We start from the raw sequence: 14,574 nt of genomic DNA, 5'->3' as shown, positions 1-14,574 counted from the left end.
GACTGTCATAAATGGGGAAGAGCTAGGAAATGTATTCAGCATTCGTTCACCTGTGTAGGAAAATCTCCGATCAAAATTTGTGGCTTTTCGTCTCCCCGGTCAAGAAATGTCCACACGTATATTTTCGTCTTTAGTAGGGAAAAGGTTAAATACTAAAAAAAATTAGTAGAAAAATATTTTGCTTGGGAAAATCATTATAAAAACCACATAATTACAAAAACATTGAAAAGATAACTTCTCTCCCCATTTCAATTGGCAAGCAAACTAAAAAAAGAAAGTATGGATGGATTTCTATGTCATTAGCTTCATCCTCCACAATCATTTACAACAATACGGTAGTTTCCTTCATTAAAGAAAACGAAAGGCATTGATTGCGATTTGTTACCTACCATTAGTGTATTTACAATATACAAATGATTTGGGTTTAGAAATCCCAGTTAATGCGAATGGCAATGGTCAATTTTAACCGCATTTGAAAAAGGGCAGATTGGCGCCCATGATATGCCACTCCAGGAGACGCCACAGGGACCTAGTTTCTATATGAGTAGATAGGAGTTTTACATCATCTGAGATTACAAATGCATGCATGAGGCACAGAGCTCAGAGAAACATGTCTGAATAATCACCTATTAAAACTGCCTAATGTCGGAAAGTTTCCTTCGTTTGATAAGGTATTATTAATCCATAATTAGCCCAGCGCTACCTGCAAGCAGGGTACCCTGCTACCTGCTAGCAGCCTGCATCAGCAGCCTGCGCAAGCATCAGTGCTCAAAACCTCGCCCCTAGGTCACATGCAGCCTGCATCAGCAGCAGTGCTCAAAACCTCGCCCCTAGGTCACCTAACTTTGCAGCAGCAGGAACCAGAATGACATCAAACGGGCTTTTCCGGGCATTCATACTTACTGTTAGCCGTCGCATTTTCGCATGCTTGAAAATTTCCACTTTTTATTTAATTGCGAAAAAATAGATATCGTGATTTATGAATCTATAAGTGAGAAATGCATACTCCAGGAGTAATAATCTTTCGATTCAGGAAATAAAAAAATAATAGGAAACCACCGTATTCCTTCATGTATCTATTTCCCTTTTGAGCACTCACCCAATGCTTCTGTTGTAGACTCATGGGCCATAGTAATTCCCTTAATTGGCTCCCCATCCTCCATAAATGTTGGCTGAAAGTAAGAAATTTATAACTATTTTTGAAAGGCTCGACAAACTAATTTAATAAAACGTATTGCATAAAAATTTTTGAGGCCCTCCAAAATATTTTCTCAACAAAATAAATTTTTTTCAACACACTGAGAGAGTTCAAGATTTTCCCACTACTCTCAACCAGGAAGTGGTCATTGAATAATATTACGTCTGTATTGTTATATTATATTTGTTAGATAACTCTGCCAGTCATGTCTTTTCGTACGCTACCCTATCATAACTAAGGTTACATAGGTAATAGATTCATTTCTGAATTACAATTAAAATTATAATAATATGCATTTCAATTTCCAGTAGGAAGTTCAGTGAGGCACAAGGAAGGAAAAGGAGCTCAAAATATGTTACCAACAAATTAAAAGTCATTATTCTCATGCCAGAAAAAGTGAAGGCATAATTTTGAAACGAGGCAATATTTTTGAAAAAAAACATCACTGTCAACAAAGTAAAAATCTGTACAAACACAACAAAATGTCGTATTTTTGTCCAAGTAAAAACTGGAAAATAATGCACTTAATATATAAAAATTATTGATAAATAGTTTATGAAACCTCAGTTGAAACCAATGACATAACCCAGCCACTGCAAGATGTCCAATGGACTTCCATTTGACATCCAGAAGTCTCTTATGGACATCTATTAGATGTCATTCAGATGCTGCGTAGAAAGAACAATTTTCGATCGTTTATGATGATGAAAACATATTTAGATTTAATACAAAGTATATCCTTCATCTATTAATTTCATGGATCTACAGGAATTTCATACATACCTCGGCAACATCCTTGGGAGATGGTTCCTTCTTGGCCTCAATCAGCTTCCACTTGAGGTCTGTCACCATGGCTCCTGAGATCTCGACTTCCATCTCCTTACCATGGGAAGCAGTAGAGGCCTGGGCCTGCAAGAGAATCTGCAAGTATCATCATTAATACATTCAGTGCAGAGCGCGTCAATTGACCTGGTCCCGTCCAAGCCGAAAAACAGAGCACGTCAATTGATGTGCTCTACTGGTCGGGCCAGGAGCCCTTTCTCTGTTTCCATACATAACTAATATCGACTTGTGTCTGAAAAAAATATAACAGCAGCGATACAAAGAGTTATTGTTCACCTGTCATGATTATTTAGGATCATTGCAAGGCTTAACAAGCCGGAAATTTTCAGACAAAAACAGTGACATATTCAATTTCAAATAACAAAAAATATAGGTTCTAACAAAGATAATTATAAACACACATTTGTGTAAATTAATTTATAGAAAGTTTTGATAACATCGTAAAATAAATGTGATAAACTAACCTTAGCCCTGGATTTCAAATGAGAGTAAAGCCTTTCTTTAAATGCTTGAAGTGAACAAGTTGTTTTTATACAAAGCAGTAGGGAGTTCAAGAATCTGGATGCTGTTAGCTGAACCAAAAGTTAGGAATTTTAATCATTTAAAATTGGGTTTTTTCAATTTACCACATCACTACATACCTAATACCCCTTATTTGTATTACAAAATCCTGGAAAAAGCCAAGCGATGATTCTCTGAGCAATAATTTCCGTAGTTGTGAAATTTCAGATATAACCTCACTCATAATAAAAACTTGTGTGTGGGTAACACTATGGACGAGATTCCAGAGCCCATAGGTAATGAAATAGATTCATAAAACGTAAAAATGGTCTATAACGGAGAACTTTAGTAGATTTCGGGTTATAATTCAGTTAAATAACATGAAATGCTTTGGTTAGTAAAATAACTTGGGCAGTTGAGATATAACAGAAGGACATTCTTAGTTAACGAAAAAGAGAAATCTGTAGATAAACTCCTTATTAGACAAAATTTGAATAACTTCAATGGGGAAATGTGAAGAGTTGATTTACTTTAAATGCCCAGTTAATAAACGGTGCACCTTGAGATGTTGTTACATCCACTGACTGAACAAAAAGTCTGAAATGTCTGTTTCAGTAAAACACCATCAGTTCGACTGGAAATAACTGAATCCTTCACAATTTATTTCCTCAAAAGGTATCAGACAGTACTTTCGAGTGTATTATATCAACATGTTGGGAATGCAATACACCTGTGATAAAATATAAATAACAAATTATAATATACACATTTAAATATATAGCTCCACTGTCGACCACAGTTTCAACACTCTTTGTCTCTTTAAATGTGTCATATCCTTACAATGAGACAAATTATGCGACATTGAGATTAGCTATCAGAAGAGGTCCGTGAATTTCTCGAAACGCGATATCGCGAAATAACGCGAAATAACACGAAATAACGCGAAATCGGTAAGTTAAAACTAAATTTCGCGTTATTTGCGATTTTAGGTGGATTAGCGAAAAAATCATATCTAATGAGTCGTAATCTATTAAAACATAAGCCTTCATTGTTTAACGCTGCCGACGTTTATTTCCTCTATCTCATTACGATTCCCAGGTCAATAGGCTCGTTTAGTCTCGCGGATAACGCATCCGCGTCATATCACGCACTGTGGTGATTTATCCGCCAGAATTTGCCGTTAAATTTATCACTGCCTCTTTTTTATATGAAAAATTAGATATTATGAATTAAAAATGCGCGGTAAGAAATTTAGCGCGGCCGCGGAGGAGCGGAAATACAAGCTCACGCGCCCGATACGCGTCAATGCCGAGCAGTAATTTCACCGACTCACCGCGGTGCATTAGACTGCGTTATTGGATAACTTGTTGCAGGAATACCTTGAGTATGGGTCTAATGTAACAATTTCGTTGACTTAAACACGGCCGCTGGCCGGTACGGCCCACAGCGTGGCAGACAGTCGTCTCGTCTGAAAGCGGCCTGAATTTCACGGCGTCGTGACGTGAGCGGCGGCCGGCAAAGAGTCGTTTCGTCAGAAAGCGGCCTCAATGGGCGCTTTCCATTCATGCGACTCACGCGTCGACTTGTGTCGACTCGCGGTAACTGTTTATAACTCTCCTATTCCTGTGCGTTACCGTTTGTTGACTTGTGTCACAACAGTCGGCGACACACACAGAATGGAACACGAAAACCGCAACGCAAGTTGACTTGTGTCGACGTGTGTCAATGAATGGAAACCACCCAATGTAGCATTGCCTTATTTCACGCCGTACACGGCGCACCGTCGGGCCGGATTGAAATGGGCGCCGTGGTGACCACGGCTGCCGTCAACGGCACCGTGCGTCAACTGCGCGATTCGATTCGTTTTAAGACATCCATAGACACGTAAGGTTATTTGAAAGTACGAAGCCCTGGCAGTTGGGAGAAGGTAAGGAAGGAACAGAAAGGATAAGAGGATAGAGGATTCTCCTTATTTGCACACGGATCGTCGAATTATTCAGCTCTCCACTGAGCTACAATGCAAATAAATCATTTTGACATTGGCCAAATCTTATACCTAATTATTCAGGTGAGAAAGCGTCTCATTCTAGATGCTTCAGGATCGATAAATGGGAAATAATTTCTCAAGTTTCTTTGAATCCGATTATGTTTTTTTTATGTGCGCTTCTTTCCCTGCATTTCCTGACCGATTGGCAACAGCTGTAATCAAAACTAAGCGACTTTGTTGTATCTAGCTGCTGTCCCACCTTCCCTCAGCACCTGGGTGAGGGGAAGCGAAAGGGAACCCACGACATGAAACATTTCAGACAATTTGTATGTTATACGGTACTGCAGCTACCCAGCACTCTGTTTGAAAACACCACCGTGATAGGTTGTGTTTTGGGGTTAGACTGCTTTTTTATCGTAATCGTGAGTTGCTGAAAATATTGAACGAAAGATAGGAATTTTAAAATGCCAAAAGCTAGTGATACTCTTCACACCTTCTCAATTAAACTCACTTACCCTGTAGGGTTGGGAAGGATTTTATGTGAAAGACAGAGTATTACTGCGCAAAGTTTGCGATAAAAGATTTTAATTCAAAAGATGTGACACTTTGTTAAAGCACATCAGTAGCGATACACATAAACGTGCGAAAGAAAGGGAACCCACAAAACGACAGCTATCCTTTGAACACACAGTCAGTCACTCAAAGAAAGGAAAGGAGGAGCTTGTTGTTGCTACTACTGGAGCAATTTAAAAGGCTTTATTTAGTATAGAGAAACTTGACAATGCAAAAATCCCGGAATGGCTCTCGGAAAATACACACATAAGGTAGTGGGGATTTTGCCGTTTGCTGATCGTATTAGCCATGACTACATACTTGAACCATTCATATACCTTGAACCAATATAAATGGAACCACTTCTTTCATGTTGTTTTATCAGAAATTTTGTGCTATCAAAATTGTGTTAAATGTTAAGTTAACTGCTTAATAAAAGTATAGGTATTAATGAAGCGTGTACCATAAAATAATAAAACGCCTATATGCCGGGAAAAATGTAAAATTATAATAACACCGCCAAGATTTTCTATAACACCGAAATCATATGGTTTTAAAACGAATTTTAGCAAAAAATAAAACCACTTTCACGGACCTTTAGCTATCAGTGATGCATGATGGGAGAAAGAAACGGTCAGTATAATAGAATGGATACAGAGAGCGTTCTACAAATAAGAAGAATATACTCACAGCTGGGAATACAAATCAAGAAGTAATGAAACGATGCACCACACAACATATGGAGCATATTTATAAACGACAGCAAGGCTTCAAAATTGACAGCTGCAGAAAAGTCAAGAGCGGAAGCTTTCAAAATGCATTGCTCCTGAAGAATGTTGAAAATAAAAGGGGTCGACAGAATAAGTACCAAGGAAGAGCAGAGAATAGTAGGAGATAAGAGAATTATTCTAAAAATGATGACCTGATAAAGACAATCAGAAAAAGAGAAGGACACGTGTGCTGTAAGAGGGGAAAGTAATGCTTCTGAATGTGTTTCATGCATCAGATTAATAAGAATGTAAAAGAGAAGAAGACCATATAAATGGAAAGAAATGCAGGTAGCCAAGAGCAATGGAGGGCTATATAAAACCAATTTTAGGATTGCTGACTTATGATGGCAATAAAGTTCAGATGCAGTTCAAGTTCAACTTACAACAAATAGTTCATAAATAGTATTACCTGATCGGAGGATGCTTCATTCACCAGGTTGCTTGAGGTGCCATCAGTTAAATCATTGTGCACACATCCACCTTCATTATCACTGATCTGATCTTCTTTAAAAGGAGAGGACCTGTATGTTCCAAAATCACCCTAATGGAAAGAGAAAGACTCATTCATAAACATTTTAATCAATTGTTACAAGCAGTGGTGTAACTATGGGGGTATAAGGGGGATAGATCTCCCCAAAGCCTCAGTGAAATGAAAAAACATTGAAAACTATAGTCTAGTTTTGACACAATGACTGCATCTGCTTAGAGTTAAATTTCAAGCGCCAAAATTATATAAAATGTATACCCAGGCATTTTCGAAAATTTCCCAGGAACCCCCCTTGCCAAGGGGGGTTCTCACCCCAGACCCCTTCATCCCCCCCAAAGCATATTCCTAGTTACACCCCTGGTTACAAGAAAAAAAATTGATCGTGCACAAAACTTGAATTACAGGATTTCAGTAGAAATTAAATAATCCATCGTGAACAATTCTGGCCCCTCTGTAGAAAACAATAACTAAACCAACAAGATTTGGCCGATGAAGTTATTCTTCTTTCTCATTTAATCGAATAACTCAAACTCGATAAGTGGAACTTAATTCATTATAATAAATACACAAGGATAAGGAGAAGAGGCAAAAGCCCATTAGAATAGAAAGGGAAGTTATGCAATCTATTTTTTATAATGCCCAATTGTAAATTGGGCACAATTAGTCTTTCTTTATGATGTTTTGAATAAAAAAGTGTAAAAGTGAGTTTGTGAACGTTATTTCATGATTTAGTGTGTTTCTATACCCTAAGGTAACACAAAATAAAAAAATAGCAGGTGAGTAGTGTTACAAGCTCAACATTCCCTCCGTTGAATGGGACATTAAGCCGTGGTCCCCTTGGTGCCTTTTGTTAAGAGCTGACTAATGCAGTTGCCAGGTTTCTCTCCACCCTTCCTTACCTATCGTTCCCACGTACAACAAATGACCTAAGCTGTAGGTCGCCTCCTCCAAATATCATTCAGCAATTAATCATGATTATTAATTAATAGCCAGCTGTCCGAGGATTGAAATGTCTTAGCTCATCTATCAACGTATCTACCAACTGCGATAAAATTCATCTTCTCAGAAATGTAAAAATCTGGCCCAAACATGTGCTGTTCGATTGGTATTTTTTTCGAAAGGCTCGAAGGAACGCGGCGCCAAGTTAGGTTCTGCACCAGTTTCACCTGTTGAAACTGAAATAGAAAATAGTGAACCAAACGACTCATACGTCTCGTGCCCGTTGTCCGGTGATTGTGACCCGAACATGAAGTGTGTCAGTGTACAGGAGCACAGTGGACTTTCCTCAATCTTGTGCTTAAATATTCAATGCCTACGCAATAAACTTAGTGCTCTAGAAGTGTCAGTGACTGAGTGTCCTCATGCTTTTCTTTGTATTACAGAGCATTGGCTAAAAAATGAGGAACTTGATTTCTTCAATATCAAGGGGTATAGGTTGGTGACATCTTTCTCTAGAATCAAAGTAAAGTACGGTGGAACAGCAATTTATGCTGCTCAGCATTTATCAGTTAAGGAAATCAACATCAGTGGGTTGTGCAGTGAACTGCACTGTGAGGCAAGTGCCATCTGTGTTAAAGAGTTAAATGTGATTATAATGTGTCTGTATCGATCCCCAAATGGTGATTTTGAAAGTTTCTGTGAACAGCTAGAGCAAATTTTAGCCACGCTCTCCAAGTTTGGTATGGTCATAATTGTTTGTGGTGACTTTAATGCTGATATCCGATTTGACACGAGAGAGACTAACACACTCATTGCTTTGCTTTTGTCATTCAATTTGCAGTGTGAACAGGGAGCCCACTAGAGCCAGCTCTTGCCTTGATTACATAATCACTAGTTTACCTACCGATTCCTATGAGTCCAATGTAATCGACTATGGTTTGTCAGACCACCTAGGCTTAGAATTCAGATTTACCACTGAAAAAACAGATGCCAAGCCCACTTGTGATACCCATCATCTTACTTTTACTTGGCATATTTCACTTATTGGTGGTGAAAATTTAAAATCTCCATTGTACAATGTCACCTGGTTTTCTCTCCTTCAATATCAAGATGGCAACGATAATTTTACCTGTTTTTTTGAAAATTTCATATTGCTCTTTGAACACTGCTTTCCCAAAAAATTAATGTGTAAAACTAAAGGCAAAAAGCCTGGTAATCAGTGGTTCACTAAGGAATTATCCAATTTACAAACTGAAGTAATCCAGTTACACTCTAAATACATTCACTCCGGCAACATTGAGGATAAAAAGGTCTGGCTTCTTCATAAGAAGGAGTACATTATCAAAATAAATCAATCTAAAATTATGGCAAATGGTAACCTAATTAATAATGCTGACAATAAAATAAAAGCAGCCTGGAAAGTTATTAAAAATGAAACTGGCTTTTCATGCCACAACTCAGAACTCCCTTTCGATTCCGATAGCCTAAACAAGCATTTCATCGACTCAATCAATCTAATCATCCCCTCTATTAATAGCCCATCTGCTGTTGCCACTGATCTTCTTAACAATCTCCGAGTCACAGCACCTGCTTTCAAATGGCAGTGGGTTACTCCCACTGAAATTTATAAAACCATCACTAGTGTCAAAAAATCCAACAGCACTGACATTTATGGATTATCTACCAATCTTATTATATAATTAGCAGCGGTACTCAGCGAACCCCTTGCAATAATATACAACACTTGCTTCCAGTCTGGCTCCTTCCCAAAAGAACACAAGAAATCTAAAATAATCCCTATCCATAAAAAAGGTGACAGAACTTCACCCTTAAATTACCGCCCAATTTCCATTATTCCGGTTTTTGGCAAGGTAAGGAGAAAGTCATTAAAACTCAGCTCTACAATCACTTTCAAAATAACAACCTATTTACTCCTTCTCAATTTGGATTTCGTCAAGGTCATTCCACATCTTCTGCTGTTAAATTTGTGGTTGATAAACTATTGGACGCTTTTGAAAATAAATCCCCCCTCGTACTAACAGCATGTCACCTTTCCAAAGCTTTTGATTGTGCTTCACACCCACTACTCCTTAAGAAGTTAGAATACTATGGTGTCAACAATTTGGAACTAAAACTCATGGAGTCCTATTTAACAAACTGTTCACGATGCGTTAAAATAAGCAATACACTGCCAGCCCCTCCAAACATATTACGGGGTGTACCTCAAGGATCAGTCCTTGGCCCTCTTCTATTTTTAATTCTAATAAATGATCTCCCACACCATTTACCTTGCACCTCAGTATTATATGCTGACGATACTACTCTGATACATGATCTTAATAACTCCACTTACCCCTCTGATGTTATCTTCTCCATGGCTGAAGAATGGTTCTCAGCATATGGGCTTGCCCTCAATACAGAAAAAACCCAACAGATGGTATTTTCTCTAAGCCCCAATTTGTATCATACCGGCTCTTTAAAGCTACTAGGCTTTGACCTGGACTGCAGACTACTATGGGAATGTCATACTTCCTCTACTACTATAAAATTGTCTAAAGCTATATACATGCTAAGAAAGCTGAAAACTCTCATTCCCACTGAATATCTTCGAGCAGTTTACTTTGCCATTTTTCACTGCCACTTAAACTATGGCATTGTGGTTTGGGGCCATTCTTCCTCCACTAAAGAATTATTTAATTTACAGATGAGAGCAATTAGAATCATTACGAATTCAAAAGCTATGGAACATTGTAAACCTTTATTCAAGGAGCTAGGCATAATGACATTGTATGGTCAATATATATTTAAATGCCTTATAAATGTAAAAATGAAATTGGACAGCCATAAAACTGGTAGTGACGTTCACCATCATAACACTAGGCTAAAGAATAATCTCGTTCAGCCTCAATGTAGGCTGTCAACAACAAGCAAGTGTTTTGACCATGTAAAGCTGTGCCTTTTCAACCACCTACCCCGAGAGGCCAGAGACTTCTCATTACCCAAGTTTAAGCGTTGTCTCCAACTATGGATATGTAGCCAAGCTTTCTACACTATGAATGAATTTCTTGAATGCAGTACTCAGAATTGTATTATTTAGCTCTAGTATTTCAATGACTTTGACGAAGACTATTGCATTGTATTGTGTTTAATGTCGAATAAATTATCATTATTATTATCACCCACCTCTACTGTCAGCAATAGGGTGGTTTCCTATTGCTTCTCAATCGCCTAAATTGAAAGATTATTACTCCTGAAGTACGCATTTAACACTCTTAGATTTTGAAATGACGATAACTATTTTTGGCCTTTAAATGAAAATTGGAAATTTTCAAGTGGGCGAAAACGCGACGGCTAAGAGTATGAAAGCTGGGAAAACCACATTTGATATCATTCTCGTTCCTGCTGTCGCAGCAAGAGGTGACCTTGGGGCGTGGCTTGAGTGCTGATACGATGCAGGCTGCTAACAGGTAGCTGAGTACCCTGCTAGCTGTTAGTGCTTGGCTTAACTAAGGATTATTAATACCCTATCAATTGAAGGAAACTTTCCAACCATAGGCAGTTTTAATGTGTGATTATTAAGAGACGTTTCCCTGAGCTCTTTGCCTAATACATGCATTGGTAATCTCAGACCATGTAAAACTCCTATCTACTCGTATAGAAACTAGGTCCCTGTGACGTCTCATGGAGTGGCATCACATAAGGGCCAATCTTGCCTTTTTCAAAAGCAGTTAAAATTGACCATTGCCATTCGTCTAAACTGGGATATCCAAAACCAAATAATTTGAATATTATATATATACTAAGGGTGGGTAACGAATCGCAATAAATGCCTTTCGTTTTCTTTGATGAAGGAAACTACACTATTCTTTCATCACTCATCCACTGTTTTACATCCCATGTCACCGACTCTAAACATCTCATTAGAGGCTTTCAACTTTCCTTAAGATCCATAAATTACTCACATGATCTGTCACAATTTCAATTTGATGTTTCCACCTTCGAATCCCAACAAGTAGATGCGTCCGCAAGGTTCACAAATTTGAGACAAGTGCCATCTACATGCTCAATTAAATAACAAATGAGACACGAATTTCGACAAGTAGGGTACAATTTGGGGTCAGGCAGTGGGGAATTGATCTGTACCTCTCGAAAATCTCTCGAAATAGAAGATGTTCATGTTGCATGAAGTGAGGGAAAATGTTTTAAGTTCCTGCTGAAAGGTGTTGGGAATATTCCACAGCAGAATGCATTTGTACATTAGGATAACTGTGCTAAAATAGGCAAGAGAAGACTTACCAAATCATCAGTGGCCAATGGGTCTGGGGTGTTATCCGAATTTTCAGCTGGATCTGGTGTGTACATTACAGGATCATTCCCATCACCAAGTTGGTCTTTGTTCTCCCCTTTCACATTAAACTTGAAGAGGATAATAGATGTCACCCATTAAATGAAAAATTATAATAACAATAGCATATGTCCAATAATAATTAGGGATGGTCGGATCGGATACCTTGGATCCTAATATCCACCAATATTGCCCTTCATGGGATACATCCGATCCAAAGTCATAGAAGACATCGGATCTGGATCCAAAATTTTAAATAATAGCTTCAGTGAACGCAACGCCCCATAAGGGTGTAAAGAGTTCCAATTCTATCATCAAATGCACCGTCGCATAGGATACTTGTCCTACTCATGAACTGTATTATTTGAAAGCTCTCGCAGAGGTTACATCAGAGAATTACAGCCGTGGAAAATAGAAAAGGCAAATTAGGACTGGCACTGGGTGTGACCCTTCCCAAGAGATTGAACAATGATTGGGGGAATTTCAGCGTCAGGAACTTGAAAATGCATTTTGATCCGAAAATATCCGATCTGAAAAATCCGGCTCCGAAAATCAAGGATCCAACCTGAATCCTGTTCCGAGAAAAATCCTGGATCTTTCCATCCCTAATAATAATAATAATAACAATTTTAATGAGGATAAATATAATCCCTATAATAATAAAACTCTTTTCTTAAAACCATTCAAGCAGGCCAGTATACTCATGAGATTCTTGTGACTCCAATATCAAACTCCAGAATATTAACATTCAACCACTGCAATATTTAACCATTCTTTCACTTATTTATAATAGGTATTTATCGCCAATGCCTTTTCCTCCTTCATTCACATTTACAAGATCATGAAAATTAAAAATATTTTCAAATGAAATTAGATTTTCATAATTTGGACACACGGTGTAATCCTAAAGGTGTCTATTCATGATCTAAAGAGTCACTTTTGTATTGTTTGCAAAAATTGCATGGACAGTTTTTTTGACTGAGTCCACAAAATACTCAACTTGAGTGTTTCAACTTGCGACCATGTAGCAGCATTCTCTGAGCCTTGTTCTGGGACGAATAGTAAGTTAGCATAGCAATGAACATATAATAACAGGGAAATAACATATAATGGCAGGGACACACGTAGGGATCTAAAATATTGAGCACAAAAGCCTGAACGCATTTATAAATACATGAATTTACAACATATAAAAGCATTTGCACAGATTTACTGATTGACTAAGGAAATCATCGACATATATCGCAATTGGTTTCCAGTGACCGCTATCGACAAAAGCTATTGAGCATGAAGAAAAAGATGTACTTATTGCTCATTTTCATCCAGTATTAAGCACACATAGTTTATGCTGCGGAAGCTACGGTCCTGATTTGACATATATTGCGTTAAAATTCTAAAAAAAAGAAGTGTACTACTTTTCCTGCGTGCTGAAGACCAGAAATCCAGAAACCCTTTAGTCCAAAGATTTCCAGATTTGAGGCCCTCGACTATATTCACAGCAACGACTGACATTCAACCGAGGAATTTGTACAACTGAAGGTCTTTCAACTCTATACCTATATGAGAATAAAACTTACCAACATATTGTCCAAGGGTGGTTCACACTCTGGCACAGGAATATATATTTCAGTCACTTGAACTGTGCACGGGATCTGTGAAGTATCTTCGGATACATCTCGAATACAGTCCTTTGTTTCTGAAGAAGATCCTGGATCATCTTTAGTTGCACCCTCTCCTTTGATCCTCTGCAGAGAAAGATACACTATTAAACAAATGAATTCCATCTGATTCAACAAATAAGGGAAGCTCCTAATGTTAATTAAACATTGGGTTTAATGTCTTCCGCTCATTTCCCATGCATGCGGACGGTCCACGCTACATGCACGGATAAGGTTCCCATGACGTTAATGGAAGCTTACATAAGCGTGCGGACCATCCACATGCAGAGGAGTGGCCCTTTTGCCACACGGATTCGAACTAATCTATTCGGATCCGCAAATAATAATCTTCCTATATTTCTTACTGCCGTCAACACAAACCAAATATTGCCACTTCTAACTCTCCTGAGCTTATCATTGCACCGGTCTTCCATTGGCAAAATATGAAAACTACTTGTAATGTCTGCACATTAATATAAGGAGCCACTTTTAAGAACTGTCTTTATTCTCTAGATCACCCTCCATGACAACTCATAACAATTCAATAAACAAAACACACCAATACACCACACTACTCACCCCGCAGTTATTTCTCGGCGATATTTTCCTCAGTTCTGTGTCCGATTCTAAGCAAATCTTTTTGAAAATACTGAAATCCTTGAGCTTTTTCAAACAAAGTGAACAAATGGTAATGGGAAGGCCATCTCCCTCATCAACCTAAGAAAGCAATCAAGCAATACGTTAATAATTATCTTTAGACATACGGGCATAAAAGATATAAAGCAAACATTACGAAAACGAGAAATCTAAAAGATGAAACGTGGCACTTACTTGTAAACCGACTAAATCATGTAGGGCATGCTTCACACTTATTTCGTATTCTACATTTGAAGTGAATAAGTTGCAATAATGATATTGATTCTTCCTACAAAGTCTGCAAAAGTCACTCTCTGAAATCCTTTCTATCGAATCCGTGAAAATCCCGATGGTACGACTCATTTCTTCACTTCAATATTTCATTCAATCTTGAAATCGGCTCAATCATCCACTCCACACTGACAGAGATCATTAAGGTTGACTCAGGTATGAACAGTAGATTATCTAGATGGTCAGATCGGAAGAAAGAGTCAACCTTTTCGTAGACTCCACTGCAGTAAATCAAATCTTTAAGGTTCACATGTTTATATAAGATAAGGCAGGCAAAGATTGGTTTAAATTCGAGGTCTGTAGTTACGTATCTCACCGCTGACTGATTATACGTATACAACAGGCCTATTATCGACAAATGACGTTG

General features: G+C 38.1%; 1 protein-coding gene across 1 annotated transcript in view; it reads right to left on the bottom strand.

The window, feature by feature from the left end:
* Positions 1–14,442, bottom strand: part of LOC124172220 (zinc finger protein 271-like) — a 28,109-nt gene extending 13,667 nt beyond the window's left edge. The window contains exons 1-7 of the mRNA XM_046551634.1: positions 14,112–14,442; positions 13,860–13,997; positions 13,200–13,367; positions 11,574–11,693; positions 6,261–6,392; positions 1,982–2,119; positions 1,100–1,172 (exon numbers count right to left, since the gene is read on the bottom strand). Of these exons, the coding sequence (XP_046407590.1) occupies positions 1,100–1,172; positions 1,982–2,119; positions 6,261–6,392; positions 11,574–11,693; positions 13,200–13,367; positions 13,860–13,997; positions 14,112–14,279 (937 nt within the window). The 5' untranslated portion in view covers positions 14,280–14,442. The remainder of the gene's footprint in view (positions 1–1,099; positions 1,173–1,981; positions 2,120–6,260; positions 6,393–11,573; positions 11,694–13,199; positions 13,368–13,859; positions 13,998–14,111) is intronic.
* Between the last annotated feature and the right edge of the window lie 132 nt (positions 14,443–14,574).

This window comes from Ischnura elegans (genome assembly GCF_921293095.1).
Source record: "Ischnura elegans chromosome 13 unlocalized genomic scaffold, ioIscEleg1.1 SUPER_13_unloc_1, whole genome shotgun sequence".
Taxonomy (NCBI): Eukaryota; Metazoa; Arthropoda; class Insecta; order Odonata; family Coenagrionidae; genus Ischnura; species Ischnura elegans.
The sequence above is the reverse complement of the archived record's forward strand: the minus strand, read 5'-3'. Positions and strand labels throughout refer to the sequence as shown.